Below are 20,016 nucleotides of genomic sequence, written 5' to 3'. Positions count from 1 at the left end.
AGATGTAGCTTGTAATGTGCGCCGTAATCATGGAAAGATAAGGGTACGCTATAACAGCTGCTGGGGATGCCGATCATCGGGGCCCTTTTTTTTTGGTGAGGTAATAATAAAGCATGGAAAAATGTCTCATTATTGTAAAATGTTTGTGAGCCCATTGGCATCTTATTGTTTATAACGCCTTTATAATCTCTCTGTTCTGCAGACGCGGCGATGATTAAACCTGGAATATAATCAGGGTGCAAACGGGTATACCGACGAAAAGCTTAAGGTGTTAGTCAAACCGTCCGAAGAACTCTCTGCTGAAAAATAAATAATGCCACGAAATCGACGGTCGTCGCTTAATCGTGACTTTCCGTGGTCCCTTTAAGGGCGTGTAATCGTGTAATCTCAAACAGTCCAAGGAAGGGAATTTGAGAAATAATGTGTAGTTGGCATAAGTGGGTTTTTTTCCCCATTTAATCTGATTACACTTTTATGCAAAGTGATTTACTTCTAGACGTATATATTGTACGTGCAAAATGGGGATAATTGGGCGAAATGTCTAGCTAGAGGACACAACAACAACAACAACAACAACAACACTTACAGCGCCCTGTCCGGCACCTGATACCATAACATCGCGCAGACCCGATCACTAGGCCTCGCGTCCGAATGTGAAAGTAATGTTTGAGCTGAAATTCGCATCAACGAATAAACCGCGGAGCGTATGTACAGATCTGTGACCGTGAGAGGGGTGCAAAAGAGGAAGAGGAGAGGTTAGTTTCAGACTGAACAGCAGAAAGCAGAAGCGCAATGTCGCTGCGCCTCCTTCAGCTGCGTGTCTACAATTTGCGACCCATTGCGAAATTCATGCGCTGACATCAATACGCCCGAAGTTACAATATTGCATGGTGAATAAATATGTACACACCTGCGGATCATAAAATACAAAGTAACTTTGTTGCCACAAACACTTATCAACCTTTAAAAAGCTCAATTCCCAAAACACTTCGTGTTCAAACGTCGATGTTGGTTACATTTTAATTTCATCTGAACAGTACAGCGATAACCTATTATAAAAACAACGACTTCTTAACGATACATTAACAAAAACACGGGTTTCTTGAAATCAGCACACACATCGTATTGATTTTGTCGGAAGAGAAATTGATTCGTTTTTTTTTTCATTTGTGGATTTTCTCAGATATCTGTTGCTGTGGTGGAACTATCCGTGTCTGTCAATGGATATGCGGTAGCTGTGCTCTAACTGTGAATCTGCTGGTTTACAATATAGGACCTGACGCCCACGCTCCAGTTGTATTTGCCAGGAGTTCAGTAAAGACAGCCGAATAATAACTGACACATAAGAGTTGTTTAACATAGAACATTTACCACACTTTATAAATGAGTAACCACAGCCCTGTGCTGGACAGCATTTACTAGATCTAATGAATGAGTGACCTATTGGAGTAAGCGGTTATTGAAAATGGATTGACAGAATGGGTACTTTTTTTTCCGGACACAGGGTAACGCAGCACTCGTTTAGAAAACGATTTAAGATTCCCACAATAACGGAGCATGAATACATGACAAATATTTGCATTGTGAGGCTTTACCATGTCACCACAGCTGTATTGCGCTCAGCTGTTAATGCGAGCTCTCAGGTGGCTGTATTGCGCAGAGGCTCCTCAAAGAAAGATGTTCGGCATGCAAGGTCGTGGGTTCAAATCCTTTGAAGTAAGGAGCTGTGACCTGCTTGTTCAAGTCCATCCCATCCGTTTAACTGGTGTCAGTGTAAACCTCTCACAGCGAAAGCGTTAATCAGGTTAATTAATAATAATTAAACAGCACCATCTATCGGCTGTACCTACTTCCTGAAAGCAATCTTTGCCTTGGGGGGGACTCGAAAGATTTCATTCGTTATAGTAATGATGATAATGAAGAATAATTCCAATTACTGTACCTATGAACATCCGTCCTTTTAATAGAAATTCGCCTTTTTTCCGAAATTGGTCCCGAAGTCATGGCGACTTGTCGTTGTAGGGATGCGGTGAGCGGTTTTTATATGGTCTTATAAAGGTGTGAAGAACGGCAGAACGGAACGAGTTCGTAGAAAACGATATTGTTGTCTCTTGGTGTGATCGGCTTCTTGATTCCCTTTTGCTTCGCCCTAGTTAGTAAAATCCAATAACAGGTTATATAAAGCGATTGCACTGACCACTGTGTGTCTTCTCTGCTGCCCCCCTGTTCGCTAATGGGCGTCTTTCTGCCCCGTCAGTGCAGGGGAAATAAGTGACATCGATACATTATTGAGCAGTATTGATATATGCCTGGTGCCGGCGCGCTGGTGTTTAGTGTTGGAATTATTTGCAACCAAAGAGTCTGTAGAGTCTTGGTCAGGGTGTAGAGATGGTCGACTCCCAACACGTTTTTCCACACCAACGTCGCCTGGAGAAAAGGTCGCGCCAGCGTTGAAGGCCCTCGGCTGAGATCTCGGACCGGACTGGCCGGCCGGCCGATGTGAGAGGACTTATTTCAGCTTTAACCGTCTGGCAGCCGTCCTCAATTAAATAAAAAAAAAAACTAAAACAAATCGTTTCAGAAATAGTTCTTCACCCTTAAGCTAAAAATTAAAAATAGCCCACGATTTTGCCTTGCTAGTTACCGAAACGCAAAACGTCGTATGTCTGCGAGAATTTCCTGAAGCACTGCCTTTGCACAGTGAAACGCTGGGAGGGAGAACTCAAAATTAGCAAGAGACTCGCATTCAAGTGTCTAACATTCATTCATGCGGCAAACCTGAAACCCTAAGATACCCGAACCCAGGAGATCCGAAACCACCGGTTAATAAGAGGGTAGGTCCTTAACATGCGCTACACTCGCTCTGGATTCAGGAGGACCACGCTGGACTAACAAGTTTTTTTTTATTATTTTTATTCCTGTGCGAAACTTCAGCCAGTTGGCAGGCAGGTCACTCCCTTCCAAGTGTCGTCAGCGTGTGTCGCTCGCCTCTGAGCGGCGATAGGACGGGCGTGTGCTGGGCGAGCAGTTTTTTATCTCGGTCACGTGTCTCGGCTGATGTGCTGATTTTTCTTCTTTCTCTCTCTTTTTTTTTTAAAACCCGGTCACCCAGCCTGCTGGCCTGTCGGCTCATGCCGCGCGTCGCGCCGCGGAGACATGGTGCTGCTCAGGCGCATCTCCATCGCCCTGACGGCCGCGGTGGCGGCTCTGGGCTCCGCGCTGTTCATCGCCTGGAACTATTTCTACCGCAGGCGCGTCTGGTCCCCGGAGATGGACTACTACAGGATCCCAGAGGTGAGCCTCGCGAAAAGGGAAAAGGCGTCGCATCCCGTCCTCTTCCTCCCCCCCGTGGATCTGCTGGGGTCTGGGGTCTGCAGGTCCCCGCCCGCCCGGCTGCTTGGGCGAACTCGTAGCCCTAAGCGTTCGCCCTAAGCGTTCGTTTTGTAAAGGATCTAGATAACGTCGTGACGTGTCGTTTCAGTTGTGATCTCCCGTCTGTTCTGCCCGAAACAGCCAGCTGCTGCATGTGCTGTCACCAGAGAGAGGCAGGTGCGTGCACAGACGTGGGGTAGCAAAACACACTGGGGTGCCTCCTGTCCTGGAGCTATAGTCACTCTTTGGCCAAAACGCTAGCAGTCACATCCCGGTTAGACACGGCTGTCGTTTTAAGGCGCGTTGTTCAAACCAGATCCCTAAATGTCTCGCTTGTGCGAAAGCCTTGTTTTGTCCTCGACCCAGGACGCCCCGTTTATTGCTCTTCTGCACGCTTGCGTGCGTGCGTGTGTGTGCATTGCTCTCGCGTGGTGCAAAGGTTTTACTTCTTAAGACGCCACTAAGGGAATTCACTTCCTGATTTCGGCGCTGGTCACAAGCAGGCTGCCAGGATAAGACCGGAGAAGGGAAAAGGAAACGATGTGTCCTGGTCAGGCGATGGGCAGGACACGGGTCTGCTCTCTGCCCTCTGCACAGACAGCACGGCTGGAAAGGAGTTTGCGTGGACAGTACAGTCCGGACCCCCTTAATGTCACTGGGGTGCCACATCCCTATAGGACCGGTGACACCGGCCACAGAGGTGTAGCTTCAAATACGAACGCTGTGGAGAAGAACTCGGAAAGGCTTCGTTTGAAAAAAAGTGTATTTTGATTGAATTCTAGGTAACTGGGTACTGTGGTCAGGAACACCAACTTGTCGGAGCTGCTTCGAGGAGAGATTCATAAAACGTCCATAAAAAAGCTTCACCCTACCAGATATATTTAATTATCTTACAGCGTGAAGTCACAAGAGCGCCTTTCCACGCACTTCGCCAACACAATTGCCTTTTCAGTTGTGATTTTGTGGTTCTGCTCTCTTCCTTAATCGCTTGTGAACTAGTTGTCAAACACGATGATACTGATCCATCAATGCAAAAACAAGAAGACGTCTTTATTAACACTAAAGTAGACGTATGGTCATTGATTGGTGTCGAACAGCCAGAGATGAATTGATTTTGTTGAACAAGACTACAGTTTGCCGTAGGTCCGTTTGAGAAAAATAAAGTATTGTTTCGTGAAGAGTACCAGATCACTTTTTTACGTCCACCTATTGGACCCTAGCAGAGCCAGAATTGTTCCCATTAAATATGTAGGAAATGCAATTGAAAAACACTTTACTTTTTTGTTTAAAATATATCTAAACTTGATTAAATGCCCTATTCCTTTAATCATGCTTTCTGTCCAGCCAAATGAGAAGTGCCAGTTACTGTTATTTGAAGTAAAAAAACTAGGCCAGGCACATGACATATTAACCCAACTTCACCTTAAAAACAGAACTATCAGGGAAATGCTTTCAAGACCGTTTTAAACAATGGCAATTTAAATGCACCATACTAACTGTTGACTAAAATACACACTGTCTCAAATGTTTTGGTCATTTTAGTGCAGATGACTCAAATCGGAAATCTCGAGCTGTGATTTAGAAGAGCAGTGCTTCACAACCCTGTGTCTGCTTGTGTTCATTCCAGCTGAGCTCTACATCTGTAGCGCCAATTGACGGCTTCATTGATCTGCTTGCTGCATTGCACTTCTGTGTAACATTTCTGCTCTCAGTTCTGAGTTTCAGAAATATTCCGCAAGTGCTTTGCGTCAGAAACCTCAGCATGCTTAACTGTAAGCAGTCTCTCCTCCGCTTGCTCACCCTTATTCTTGACCAGACAGCTCATAATGACAGCTGAGGATGAACAGACACAGGTGAGAATGACAACGTATCAGATGTTCCTTCAGTGAATACAGCCATTGTTTTATAAAGGGTGTTCGGGAACTGAGAGAGTACAGGATTGACACCGATTGCAAATCCCTCTCAAAGCTTTTAATTATTTACTCAATCTGCCTCGTGTAGAAAAACAGAATCAATTACCCCGAGATTAAGAGCTCAGCTGGAACAAATACCAGGAGACAAGGGTTCCCCCAGAATCAGGGTAGAGAACCCCTGCTTTACTGTGGTTGTAGCGGTGCAAAACACGAATCCCAGACCAAATACACCAAGAAGTAAAAAAGAACCCCCTTCCAGCACCCCAGCACTCCAACACGGAGCCCGACCCTCCAGGAGGAATTCAGTACTGGATAAGCTGCAGTAAATTACTTTAAATTGCAGTTTAAATTACTCCATAGACTATAGAGAAAAAAAAACCCGTCTGCTTGGGAGGCTAATGTGGTCTGGGCATGCGTGCTACATACTGTAGGTCAACAATTTATAAATCCGCCTCACTGTGTGGGATCTTGAACCTCCAGAAGACCTTCAAGTGCAAGTAAAGACTCTTCTCGTCAGTGGCTAAAAAATGTGTTCTAATCAATAAAGACAGTTAATTGGTTCAATTAAATAATTGTGGGCCCAGCTTGAGTAAAAGCCAGAGAAGCATATCGATGGTCAGTCGTGGAGACCACTACCAGTAGATATTGCTCTTTACTATTATCTCTTCCTGACTGTCAAAAATGTCTGGAAAATGCATTTTAGAAGAAAATACTGAAATGACCTTCTTGGAACAACATTTGTGTGTAATTTCAGGTGCTATGAGCTGCAGGCTCTTATTCAAGCCAATCTGAATGTTTGAAGCTTGTTAACTTATTTTGATTACATTTGCATTGACTGATGTGTGTAGTCAAAGTGTTACCAAGTGTGTTTCTTTTCCTGTAACCGGATTACATGAATATTCAGTGGGGTCGTCATAAAACGTCTGTGTTCTGCTGCAAAACATGTTAGACTACATCTAGTTTTAATATCACTGAAGTTAAAGATGTTTACTGGTTTCAACACGAGCCTGCTATCTCCTGGTTGAGATAACAAAGCAGCTATAGGACAACATTAGTTTGAAGAAATGAAAAACATCTCATCAGCTGACATAGCAGGGGGAGGTTTGGGATTGGGAAGAGTGAAGAAGTTTTGAGTTTTGGCGGAGAATCAAGGTTAGCGCCCCTGCTTTTTCAGCCCGTCCCGTGGGGTCTTCACTGATCATCCAAACCAAAGTTACCCTCACCTGTCAGATGTGTGCTGCTGCCTTACTAGTTTGGAATGTCTGGTTCAGAAGGAAGAGTATCATTCTGTCAAACGAGCAGCTTAAATCAGCTTAAATCAGGACCAGAACCCCTGACTTGTAACTGGAAGGTTGTGGCTTCGACTCGCAGGTGAGATACTGCTGTAGCACCCTTGAGCGAGGTACAGTATTTTACCCGCACTGTTCCAGTAGATATCAAGCTGTATCAGTGAGTGCGAACGGGAGTGGTTTTGAATAAAGGATCAGCCAGATGCAGGTGTAATAGTCGTAAAAGCCCTGGAGTGGCGTGCAGTGTTGACCATCTCTTTCGGTCTGTTCTTGGCGGCTCTGCAGGAGGAGCAGGAGCACCAGGAGAGGCAGGTGCTTGTCCTGGGCCTGGACGGAGCTGGGAAAAGCAGCGTGCTGCAGGGCCTGTCGGGAGAAGGGGTGAAAAGAGGCTGTGGCCCAACAAGGGGTTTCAACTTCATGAGCCTGAACACGCCAGCCTGCCAGCTGGACTTCCTGGAGAGTGAGTAGGCTCCCGGCCTGGTGCCAGGCAAGCAGGGAGGAGAGAACTCCTAGAGGTCTCACAGCTACTGTACTTACACCACCGTCCTGCTTAAAGCACATGTGGGAGGAGTCTGACATTGTGGCTTTATACGTCACGGCACAACTGCTTGCTAATCAGCCTGATGCTTTTCTTCTCCGTCGACCGCATGCTGGCGTGTGGGTTTTTTTGAGTCAGTGACTGAGCTCCGCTGTGTTCAGTGTGCCGGGAGTGAGTCTAGGTCTGAGCTCTGCTGTGTTCAGTGTCCCGGGAGTGAGTCGGGGTCTGAGCTCTGCTGTGTTCAGTGTCCCGGGAGTGAGTCTAGGTCTGAGCTCTGCTGTGTTCAGTGTCCCGGGAGTGAGTCTAGGTCTGAGCTCTGCTCTGTGCCCCTGTAGTCGGAGGCTGTGAGAACCTGCGGTCCTACTGGGTTGAGTACCTGCGGAGAGTGCACATCCTGGTCTACGTGGTGGACTCTGCGGACCGAGACAGGCTGCCTCTTGCCAAAGAGGAGCTCCATCGCCTCCTGAGGGCCAACTCCCAGCTGCCACTCGTGGTCCTGGGAAACAAGCAGGTGAGCCACTGTTAGAGGCACGCTGTGATGAGCGCTGTGTGGTGGATAAGTCGATCTGGGAAGTTTCAGAATATCCTTCAGCACTGTACCCACTGTGGGATAGAAGCTACCACTCACACGTTCCCACGTAGGCTGGGAATACGAGATTCTGCACCCGGCTCTGGATGATGTGAGGGCTCAAGCTACAAGGCAGAGATGTGTCTATACATGTTTTTACATGATATTCAGTCATAGTTGTATTCTCTCTTAATGCCAGAGCTCCTCATTTTAAATTTCCATACCTTTTAATGTACAGTATCTATTTCTATTGGATTTAAAAGAGATGGATTCAAAAGCCTGCTTGCCTACAATGTTGTGTTGCCTCGTTCTGAATCGCAAAACGTGGCTCTGTGTATCCCTGGGACTTGGGAACTGTTTTGCAATGTAAATTGGAGGTTTTACACTTAACTGTACATTTACCCGTCACTGCGGTTCGCTGACGTGTGGCCCGCGCTGACGGTTTCTATGAACGAGCCGCTGGGCTCCCGGAGTGACGTGGCCCTGGCCTGTCCCTGCTCTCCTCAGGACCAGCCCGAGGCGCTCGGCGTGTCGCAGCTGCACGACGCCCTCGCCCTGGACGCCGTGGGAGACGAGAGGCGCTCCTTCCTCCTGGCCGTCCAGCTGGCCGCGGACGGGCCGGACACCCCCGGCAGCCTGCAGGCCCTGCGGGAGCTGCTCCTGCAGCTGGTCTCCCCCCTCTGAGGGCTCGGTGCCGCGGGAGAGGCTCGACGGCACGACTCGCCCCAAGGTCCTATTCTTTTCTTCTTCAGAGGACAATTAAGAACTCTTGCTTCTTTAAATTATGGGTAGCATCTTGGACTGGTCCTGGCAATGGTGGAAGCTCGTCTTAAAGGCATTATGGTTTGGTAAGAGTGAAACTACAGACACCATTTTCACATGGGGCCATTTAATGCAGATATCAAGGATGCTTTAAAAACATCACATTTCACATAAGATGGATTTAAAGCATCACATCAATCAATAGTCTTTGAGGGACTAGAAACAAGCTCCTGTAGCTAGGAACACTAAGACATGAACTGGCTACTCCAAGAATTGAAGTTACCAGTTCTACTAACTTTTGCTACTTGGACACTGTAATTGGAATGACAGAGTTTCTGTCATTCACAGGTGAGGCACAGTGGAGATAACCAAGAAACACAATTGGCTCAGTTTTCTCTCTGTGTATACCTGTGGAATGGGTTATCATCCAGTGTCTCCCAGTTTACTCCAGGTGGGGCTGCACACTGGTGGTGGTGGAGGGGATCCCCATTACCTGTAAAGCGCTTTGAGTGGAGTGTCCAGAAAAGCGCTATATAAGTGTAAGAAATTATTATTATTATTATTTACTCAGGTGGTGCAGATGGAGCTCGGATGCTGGTTACCAATTCTCCCAGTCTAATAACACTCTGCTTGAGTTGTTAAACACTGTAGATTTTGATAAGAGCAATCACTTATTGGTGCATAGAGGTTTTTTTTTACTTAAAGTTTTTATTACATTTGTCATGTTTTTTTTTACTTCCATTATTTAAAAGGTTATATTTTACTATATATCATGCAATGTTAGGGACTTCAAGATCCAATATGCAATGAGAAAATTATATATACTATTTAACATTAAAGCTGTTGTGCTTTCATGTTCCAATTTGCACATGCAAACTCTGTGCAAGTTGCACCTTTTAGGAATTCCTAATTGTGCACAAGCACTAATTGTGTTTCCAGAACTAGTCTGCTTCTCATCCAAGCTGCTACTGAAAGAAGTCATTGGAATATCACCACGACAGTTCCTCTCCAGTTTGCATTCTTCTTATTTTTTCTCCAACGTGATGATCCAGGGAGAGGTTTCGCAGCACGCTAGTGCCCCCCAGTTACTGGATAACTGTTCATGTTCATGTGGGTTTCCTCCCACAGACCGAAGACATGCGGGTGGGTTAATTGGCTTCTGGGAAAGATTGCCCTGCTGTGAGTGTGTGTCTGCCCTGCGATGCTGCTGGCCAGGATAGGCCCTGGCTCCCTGCAACCCTGAATTGAAAGAAGCAGACAGGAAATGGGTGGATTGTTGTATTCAAGCAGGGAATCCACCATGCAATGTTGTAGATGTCCTGCAAATGAATCTTTTATATTGGAAAATTCATTTCATGTGTTGCTGCACGGAAAGCAGATCGTATAACTACATAGTATAACACCGTGGCACGGCTGTTTATTACAGCAAACACATTGCTGTCCTGCTTCAACTAGTCAATATTAATGTCTAATGGAAGACTACATGTGCTGTATTCCTCTTCTCTTTTCAATAAGCAGGAGAGCTCGCAATGGAAGATAGTTTACAATGTCAGTGTTTGTAAATTTAATGTTCAAGCTGTAAAAGTTCTTTTCATTCGTGTGTGTGGATAAATCTTAACAATTCTGGCAATATTTTGTGCTTATATTATTTCACTAGAAAGGGCGTGACAATTATACATTACAAATCATGACATTCAGAGGTGTTATTTTAGTTTTGTAATCAAGTGTTTTGCACGTATTTAGGCAAAAAATATAAACATTGGTTTATGTTTTTGTATGCAACTATTAACAGCAGTGAATGTACTATATTTTTGACCTCACAGGAAAAAACACAAGACTGGCTTAACATGCACAATGTACATAATGTTTTTTTTTTAATTTTTCCATTTTATTTTATAAATGCAATAATATATGTTCTCTTTTACAAATAGTGTGTACTGGCTAATATTTCAGAGATTTGTGTCATTTTATCTTGGGCTATGCACTTAAAATGTGCACCAAGAAAACTGAAAACCAAATTAAAAATGCTGAAAGCAAACAGGAGGTGTATCTCTGTGTCCTGACTGGATGAAACCACAACCTCAAAGAAACAGCTTTCCATCACCTACACTTACAATATCTTGGCTTTAAAAGAGCAGAGGTGTAGTTCAGCGCGGCACGTCTCTGTCCATCTGCAAGATCGCTCTGTGATGTTTCTCCAGGCAGAGCTCTGCCCTTCCAGGTGCCAGCGAAGCAGGAGGTCACTTCCGGTCGCTCAGGGAGTCCATGAAGGCAGCGTACTCCTCCGGGTGGTACCGTCTGTACAGCTCCACCTTCCTCTTGATCTGCTTGGGGGTGTCCTGGTAGTAGTTCTTTTCATCCTTTGCCATTTCCTGTAAGATGGAAATCAAAATGAAGTCAGATCGGAATAGAACACCCCCTCGGCACCTGTGCTTTTCAGCCCAGCCAGTGCCAGAGCCTGTGAGCCGGACTGGCGCTATGGAGCCTGCACAGCTGAGCCCCCTGTGTATCACCTACGCTACTCCAATGATGCACTCAAGTGGAAAAAAAGTCCCCTTCGTGTGACCTGCTGTTTTGGCATTAGCAGATGAAACCAAATGAAATCTAAAATATACATGTACATCTGACAGAAGTCTTTCCTGTCGTCCCAAATCAGATTAGCCCACAGTTTCAATTGGATAAGCTCCCTACAAGGAGCTGAAGAACTGATAATCTTTTCAGCATTATTCGCTTCCCAGAAAGGCCCATTCCAATAAGTAAATCTTTGTTTCCTGCATCTAAGCATGACTTAAAACACAAATTGAAGATCAATTAAGTCTTTAAGCTGGTTTCCATGCTGCAAGAAGACAGCCCTATTGCTGACGGGTGTAATCGAACCCAGTGCTTGGAAGAACGGGAACTGAAATCTACTTCTGAAGGAGTCTTACCTTATAGTTGTCATTGTGCTGCTGTATCATGTACTGTACATACTCGATCATGTCACTGGACAGCGTTCTTGTGTTTTTCGAAGGCAGGCTGGCCTCTGCTGCCAATTCTGGAGAAGCACAAAGTAATTAATGCTCGTTAATTAATCGGCATTAACCTCAAAACAAAGGGAAACTTAAAATGTTAAAACCATGCAACATGAAATGCATTTTCTTCCATCAAATTCCCAAATCAGTTCTCAACATCACAAGGCTCTCTAGCTACACATCTACCACTGACAGTTTACATCTCCTCACAGCTGAGGGTTCCCAGACTCCTGAGGCAGAACTACTGCACGCTGGGTGAACCGCAGACACTCCTCATCTATAAATATTTTAACATACAGGGCGTCAAAAGATGCTGCTGCGATCTTGTTCCTCCCCCTAAATTAGCAAAAAAGCACGCTCTTTAGTAAGAATGTTGCGTGCAATTCATTGCTTAAAAGAAGTCCGTCTATTTTTGATTGGTGTCTGATCCCAAATCCACCCTCTTCCCACCACAACCCGTGGGGCTTGAATTTAATGGTAAGTGGCTCTCTATCAGAGAAGACTTCACACTGTGGCCTCTCCTCAGTGTGGCCGGCTGTCACAAGGTTTTATTGGAAATACAATTGGAAGAGAAAGCACACTTGACCAGCTGCTTTGAAACCCAACCTGGATCTGGCAGGCCACTCAGAAGAAAAAAGGGCTGCATCCGTAAACGCAAAGAAAGACTTCCCAGTGAGCTCTTTCAAAAGAGCAATGCGATCTTCAAAACAATTTCCTGTTTTAAAAAAGTAATGAATCAATTCTATCAGACTTCAAGGCTAACCTTGAAGTCCACGTGATGGAGAAAAAACGTAATGTTTGAGTTTATTTTCCAAAACATCGCTCGATCAGGAAAAAAAATCCTTTATCCAGAAGATCGCATGAAAAGTACTCAGTTAAAAACCAGACAGCACAAGTTCTTTCTTACCGTTTAGCACATAAGGTTTCTTCACCGTTGTACTGTGCGCTTCCGAAACGCCGGCCTCCACTGCGGTCACCTACAACAGAAATAACGTCTATAGCAGAAGACCATCACTGTGTCAGAACAGGTAAACACACGGAGCCTGTCAAGAGAAAACGACCTGATAAACAACGAAACCCCAGTCTCGGTTTCCCGAAGCTCTTATCCCTGGTATACCGGCTAGGTCTTCTAACTCTGTATTTAAAAGGATGGACAAGGCGGAGTCGGCTCACAGTTTTTACGCGTGCCCTTGTGTTATCTCCACATCACAGCTCCCGGTTAACACGACATGCTTGTGTGTTTGTGCGAGCTGCGTGCTGCGGAGGAACAGAGATCCGTTGCCTACGTGTGGGGGAAAAATGGGTTACCAACATGACCGTTTCACACACCTTCGCTTTCTGGATCGGGAGAGACCGGTTCGGGTCAAAAGCCAGACCCATTTCTTTCAGGTTCTGTGTCACCGACTTCTTGTCATCCCAGGCATTCCGGATCTGCGCGCTGGATAAACACACACAATTACTCGGTGAACCACGGCGACAAATCTGAGCAAACACCAGCGAACAAATCGCCCCCCCCCCAAAAAAAAATACAAAAATACAAAGATTCGGCCGTCTTCTTTCGCAGCTACTGCGGTAACACTCAGCGATCAGAGCGGTCTGCCCATCTCACACATCTCCGCTCATTCGCGTCCCCTGAGCCGCTTACCACTCGATCCTGGGAGCCGCAGCTTTCTTGAATTTGAGCTTCAGTTTTTTCCGGTTCTGGGTGTAATCGAACTTTTTTCTCCTGCTAGACTTCTTAGCTTTCGGCATTTCGTTTTCCTTACTGAACACAACCACCCGTGAATTCCCTGCTTCTCGCTCCCCCAACTCGGCGCAGAGACAGACACACACACGCGTTTCACCTCGTCACGTGACTTTGGCCGCCCTTTCACCCTCGGCCTTTCACCCTGTTTAATATTCATGATGGGGGGCGTGGTCTCGGCTGATTTGTCCGGCCTCCCTCGCTCAGGGGAGTTGTGGGATAGGTGGAGCTCCGGAGCGCCCGGCTCCATTCAGACGCAACGCCCCTTGGTCTGCGGGCGGGGCGTGGTTTCGGGCGAGGCTCCGCCGTGATTGGAGGAAACCCGAGAAGGCGGAGACGCTGGAGCGCCTGGACCCTCCCCTGGCCGAGGAGCGGCGCGCATGACAGGAGAGGAGAGAGAGGGATTGTACAGCGTGTTGCACTATCCCATCGCCACAACAGGCTGTTGTAAATATTCAGTTATGTATTACTTGTGTGGTGAGCGTACTGTGCTCACTATGGCTGCTGTCGTATCAGCCAGGTGGATGCTGCACACAGGTGGTGCTGGAGGGGATCCCCATTACCTGTAAAGCGCTTTGAGTGGAGTGTGGAGTATGGTACACACCCAGAGGAACTGGATTCGACTGCAGCTTGTAATTTATAGACCATGATATGCTATCTTAGATCTCAGAAGAAAAGCTTCTTCTTCTTCTAACAGTAAAGTAACTTTTACAACTTACAAAATGCGATCATTGTACAAATTTTAAAGAACCTTTTTTTCCCGATTTTCTTTTCCTATGGGCGCAGTGGTGGCTCTGTGGCTCAGGATCTGCGCCTGTGGCTGGCAGGTTACTGGTTCGAATCCTGTGGTTGGTAGAGGAATCCTACTATGTTGGGCCCCTGAGCAATGCCCTTAACCCCAACTGCTCCAGGGGTGCTGTATAAATGTCTGACCCTGCACTCTGACCCCCAGCTTCTCTCCCTGTCTGTGTGGCTCATGGAGAGCAAGCTGGGGTATGTGAAAAGACAAATTCCTAATGCAAGAAATTGTAAAGGGTTAATAAAGTGATGTTGTTATTATTGTAACGCAACGGGGGCTCAGGCGGGCGCCCTTGCCGCATCTGGTCGGCCCCATCCCGACTGGAGGCTCGAACCCGGGACTTCCGCGTCTCTCTGCAGCGACCTAGCCCCGTGAGCTAAAGAGAGATCTCTCCACAGCCCAGTAGCTGTAGTCCTGCTATCACAGGGAAGGGCGGTGACATCACCTGCTCTGGTACGCCGGCTCTTACACAGTGCCTGTCGGCCGTAAGCGTTACATTATTATTATACAGTGTTCGGGATTTCAAACATGTTTACATGTTGCATCCGAATCTAAGATCACAATAAAATTGGCAAACAAGAGGATCTCGTCAGGCACTTGTTTTGAAAGCAACAGGTGTTATCAGCTTCAACGTGGATCTAGAGCTTGTTCAAGACTCCCACAACCCTTTGTGTAAAGAAGTGCTTCCTGTTCTCAGTATTAAATGCCTATCCCTTTAGTGTTAATTTATACAGTGTATGACACAAATCCAGCCTGGCTGTTACAGAGAAGAGAGGGGTGGGTCCCAGTCAGCACACGATAGCAGTCTGAAGATCTTTCTGGGACAGCGGACAGTGCCACCAGAGGAATGCTTTTTAAATTGCAGCACTGCCCACAGCTTTTATAAGCTAACTACTGTATCTGCAAGCGCTGTGTAGAAGAAAGAAGCCAACCCCAGACACAGAACAGGATGCAAGCCGCAGAAGGAGCCACATAAGAGTGACAGGAATAAATCTCACAGGTCTGGAACAGAGTCCGTGTGATTTAATTTGCAGTGCTTGACCTGAGGCCAAGCGCACGTACAGTATCTCTCTCTCATATTAAATTAGATGCCACTCATGGCAGGGGGTTTTAAGTTCACTTTTAGCTGAAATTCCTGCTCCTGTCTAAAAGGGAGATATATACGGTATGTGTGTCATCAATACCACAGTGCTCCTAGAAATGAAGAAATGAAGCCCAGCTTTGGCGTGTGCTGTCTGTGCCCCGTGACCGAAGCAATCACAGGCGTGTCAGTGCTGTGGAACACGGGACCCTACAGACAAGGGGGCGGCAGGGGCATCTCCCAGTCTCACCAGGGGGAGCTGAGCAGGAGGGCAGCGGAACACGCTGAGAAACGTTCTTGTCTGCAAACAGTACGAGCTGGAAGCCTCGGGAGCAGGCTGGCTCCGCGAGCTGGGCAGTTTCTTATTTTCATACACATGCACACACAAACACACACGCCATCTGTTAACACAGCCCGTCCAGCCGAAACCCCCAGACAGACTGAGCCCGGACTGCAGAAGCCAGCAACAATCCTGATTGCTGCTATCCAGTAAAATCATTCTGCTCTGCTTAATCCTTTGATTTGTTATCCTCAAGAGCCACGTTTAAGACAAAAGGCATCAGCACCATCTGCCCCTCTATACTGACAAAAGGAAACCGATTGTGTGAGGGCAGATTTGACATCATGCTCGCTGTTCTCTTCAAGACAAGAAATAACGAGACATGCGTTAACCCAGAGACACTTTTCAGACTTACTGCACACCTGAGAGCGCAGGTTTGCCTTTTATTAGTTAAGGGCTTCCTGCCAGTACTGTCTATACAGTATAAGCAAGGTTATTTCCTGCAGATGCTCTTTGAAAGACCGGACTAGAAACAGAAAGAGGTGAGAAGGATGCCGGAACTTGCCTGGAGCTGCTGCCAGTGTTAACATCACTTGCAGGTAGACCAGAAGTGGTGCCATGGCTGGTGTTCAGGGAGGCCAGTGCAGGAGAAGAAGGTTTTATTCCTCTGCTTCAGGGAGAGAGTGAGGCAGTGAACGCGTGGCGACTGCGTTAGAGAGCCTGCGGAGTGCTCCTTCCCCGAGCATCTTCACTCTCTCTCTCCCTGCCCCCTCTCTCTCTTCCCCTGTCACTCCTTCTCCGTCTGCCCCTCCACGGCTCAGCTTCGAGGGAGCGTCACTGGCGTGCCTTTCAGGGCCCGTCAGAGGGATTGCACAGCGTGAGCATGACCGATATAGATCTCGTTTGAAATCGTTTCACTTTTTTTCATTTTCACACATGTGCTTTCATCTGCAGTCGTACGCAGGAACAGCTGTTACTGCAGGTGTTTTAGTAAACACGCAGGAGATCCTAAGGAAATAAAATCAAAGGGGCAAGTACGAATAGAAGTTGTGCAAACACTATTTATAATAGTGCAAACACTATTTCACCCTCGTAATCTTTCTTACTAAGACAGAAACACCGCATGATCACGATAGTCTGCACCCTGCCTTTATTTCTCTCAGGTGGCCCTGTTTGTTTTGAAACAATTGAATATTTTTAAAAGAATTATTTATTTGCACAGAAGCACTGTACAGAAAAAGTTAAATTGCTCTCTCACCAGGGCCAGTGCACCTTATCCCGGGAGGAGAGCGCCACCTGCTGGTCCACCAGTCTGCTTTTCCTTACAGGCCTCTCGTCCCAGTACTGAACAGTCCTGCCTTGACTCACTTGTGAATAATGCAATACCCTATTGTGGCAATACTGCTGTCATTAGAGTTATCCACCCATCCACCTCCTAGCTGTAACAATTTTCATTACTTCTAATTAGAGGTGGATTCCCAAGTGGCTACAGTATGTGCAGTCACTGAGTCTCGCATTTCAAAATAAAAAAGGGAAAATGTCATTGTGAAATTAACAGGTGATTTAACTACAAAATGTATCATTTCTAAAGTTATACATTTGTAAGAAAACAGGATTTCAATCTACTTTGTTGAGATAGATTAGGCCTTCCTGAACCAAGATTATCTACTGATTAGGTAAACAACAGCAATACTACTGTAACGCAACGGGGGCTCAGGCGGGCGCCCTTGCCGCATCTGGTCGGCCCCATCCCGACTGGAGGCTCGAACCCGGGACTTCCGCGTCTCTCTGCAGCGACCTAGCCCCGTGAGCTAAAGAGAGATCTCTCCACAGCCCAGTAGCTGTGGTCCTGCTATCACAGGGAAGGGCGGTGACGTCACCCGCTCTGGTACGCCGGCTCTTACACACAGTGCTTGTCGGCCGTAAGCGTTACACTACTAATAACAATGATGGTCAATTTAACCAGTAAAGTTTTACATGCTGATCTCTCATTTGCTGGTGTAGAATCTAAGCAAATCATGGTAAAATTATTCTATGCATGTTGGCGTTTATCTGGAACACTGTGCTCCATTTCATCTCCAAGCCAGGAGACAGATAGCACTGCTCTAAAGAAGATACGAAACAGGGTGATGGGACCATACCCCCAGTCTGAAGAGAAAGTCATGCTTCAGCTAATAACTTTAGCCTGGAAAACGAAAACTGCATTCAGGTACGAAAAGTCCTGAAGGACATAAGCCACGTCCAGGAGATATCTTGAAGGTCAGCAAAGATAAAGAAAATTACGTTTAGAAGCATTCAGGACAGAAGCCAGGAAGAGTCAAGTGGAATCAGGAACAAAGTCCTGTTTTGTCTTTTTCTTTATCACTATTTACAGAGTCCTTGGGTTTGGAAAGGCACTTTATGAGTAACAGTCTAAATTATTATGATATTTTTTTTATTAATATGAGCCATATACTGTATTTGGAAGCTCTCTGGGTCCTTTAAGACATGACCTGGTGGAAGTCCGGGATCACTGTGGCTAAAGTGACAAGGCTCAGTGCACTGGGTGAGTTAGAGAAGTGACGTCCCCTCTGTACAATACAGACCTCACCTGCCATCCGCTGTGCAAGCTAGGGGATTGTTCTCTCCTCTTATCGGTAGTCTTTATTGGGCTGTTTTGTTCTGACATGTGCAGAGCATCAGACCTGGGCGCATTTAGAGGGTCAGTAAGAGAGCTGCATGTGGCCAGCGCAGGGTACTGCATGGGCGCTCTGGGTTACAGTATATCATGCCTCTGGGGATATCTATCTGGAGAGGATGATCCTCTGAACCAGTGTTTCTATATTTTTTTACTCAGAACAGAGGAAAAACGGGTGGAACCCTAAATTCAAAGTCCGCCACGATCTTGGATTTGATGGACGTACTGTTGGGCTGGCGTGAGACGTGTCTGGGCAACAGTGCACGTTCCCTGGGGATGGATGAGCTGAAAACTCTTCTTGTAATCCTGCAATGTGCTTTTTTTCAGGTTTTGTACACATTGTACTTCTGGCTAAACAAATTCCTACCACTGCGTAAAAATGTAAATGCTGCAGAGAGACTTTATTGCCCTTGAAAAATGATTGACTGTCTTGTAAATTCATTCCATCCCCATTCAAATGGGAGAATTTACTGTGATTGAAGGCAGAATCTTCTGTATGAAGTCCCATAACTGCCCACCGGGTCGTTAATTTAACTTCCCTTTGATACATTTATGATCGTACCTAAAGATTGAACATCCACTTGAAATGAGCTATTTAAAAAACAGACCCAGATATTTACGACAACCGTGAGGAGATAATTTATCGCTTCAGACCTCAGCTGCTCCTGAAATGCATTGCTACTGTACTCCCCTGAAAGGGGAACCTGACAAAACTGCAAAATAACCAGCACTTTATCGTTCTTCCTGCTTTGTCTTGGAAGTCTGGTGGAAATGCCGATTTTCCCTTGTCAGAGCTCTGGAACAACCCCAGAATCCAACAGTGCACCTTTGCCACACACTGTTTTCTTTTTTGACAGACCATTAACCTGATGTTAACAGCCTAGAGTGGCTGCATTCTCAGGAATGTGCCATTACAGCCACCATCTGTTGCCACCACTGTTCGCTGCCTGTCATTATCATTCGCAGTTGCTGGAGAAATATAGTCAACAGGCACTTTTGCCACATTGGGTTTAGGAGGCAGGCGTTTCTCCAGCAGCACTGGGTGGTGGCAGTCAGCAGTCCTGAAGACGCACTACTGCACGAATTCAGGCTGCCATCTTGAATGTGCTGTTCATTCATCAGACATCTAGTTTATAAACACAAAAGGTGGGAAGGTGCTTTGTAAAGACCATGTAGGTCAGGATAAGCTCCTGTAATCCCATGGCCACTGACTTTGAAATGAATACAATTCTCCCACACTCCTGTAGAATATCCCTGCTCTCTCCCTTATTCTCCCACACTCCTATACAATGCTGCTTTAAAACGTCTGTGTAACTACTGACTTAGGCGCACGTTCTGCACTGCTAGTGTGAGTTGGTGGCGAAACAGTGAATTCGAAAGCATGGGAAAAGGAAATAACTCGCCATTCTTTTTATTTAGCAGGAAAGAAAAGGAAGAAGAGGACTGTGAAGTGGAGCTGAAAGTGACAGGTTACTGCTATCACTGGCACTCTTTACAGGGGGAGGAGATTCACTTTTGCCCTCACTGAAGCTCAACCCAACTTGGGCAAGGACCTGGGCAACACAGCATCTGACATCAGCACATACAGAATCTGTATCTTGTACTGCATCTGTGGGAAAAGTGCAAATCTGATGAGCTGCTTGGCTCAAATGCTTCACAACCTTGCTGCTGGGAGCACACATATACACAGAAACCTCCTGGCTGCTACAACAGCAAAGGAAGGCAGGCCAGCCCAAAACCTCTGTTTCTCCAGTGGAAGGAAAGGCAGGAATAGAAGAGGAACTCACTGTCTCCTTCACATTCTGTCCCCATACCTGAGTGTCCAAAAGGCAGAATTTTTCCCTCCATGTCTGTTTTGTTCAATGGGACCACAGCCTGCATTGTTACTGTGAGACACGTTTGCAGATATTCAGGTTGCAGTGACATGTAATGGTATTATCAGAAATACACTTCAGAGGAGGGAAAGAAACACGGGTACATGG

At 46.3% G+C, this 20,016-nt stretch overlaps 2 protein-coding genes across 3 annotated transcripts; one reads left to right on the top strand and one right to left on the bottom strand.

The window, feature by feature from the left end:
* Positions 1-106: 106 nt before the first annotated feature.
* arl10 (ARF like GTPase 10) lies at positions 107-10,480 on the top strand. Of its 2 annotated transcripts, none has more exons than XM_088604801.1 (5): positions 107-755; positions 3,113-3,294; positions 6,860-7,034; positions 7,448-7,623; positions 8,188-10,480. In XM_088604801.1, exons 1-5 carry the CDS (start codon positions 707-709, stop codon positions 8,362-8,364), a joined length of 759 nt encoding a protein of 252 aa, XP_088460927.1. In that variant the 5' UTR covers positions 107-706; the 3' UTR covers positions 8,365-10,480. The 2 variants fall into 2 exon arrangements, with proteins under 2 accessions (XP_088460927.1, XP_088460928.1); XM_088604802.1 differs by lacking the exon at positions 107-755 and adding an exon at positions 799-2,029.
* Positions 10,309-13,327, bottom strand: nop16 (NOP16 nucleolar protein homolog (yeast)). The gene is made up of 5 exons (XM_088604803.1): positions 13,099-13,327; positions 12,783-12,891; positions 12,361-12,430; positions 11,370-11,476; positions 10,309-10,814 (listed from the first exon to the last, which is right to left on the bottom strand). The coding sequence occupies exons 1-5, from the start codon at positions 13,203-13,205 to the stop codon at positions 10,683-10,685; spliced, it is 525 nt and encodes a 174-aa protein (XP_088460929.1). The 5' UTR covers positions 13,206-13,327; the 3' UTR covers positions 10,309-10,682.
* Between the last annotated feature and the right edge of the window lie 6,689 nt (positions 13,328-20,016).

The sequence above is a fragment of the Lepisosteus platostomus genome, chromosome 13 (assembly GCF_059453375.1).
Source record: "Lepisosteus platostomus isolate fLepPlt1 chromosome 13, fLepPlt1.hap1, whole genome shotgun sequence".
Taxonomy (NCBI): Eukaryota; Metazoa; Chordata; class Actinopteri; order Semionotiformes; family Lepisosteidae; genus Lepisosteus; species Lepisosteus platostomus.
Note: the sequence above shows the minus strand (reverse complement) of the source record. Positions and strands in the feature narration are given on the sequence as shown.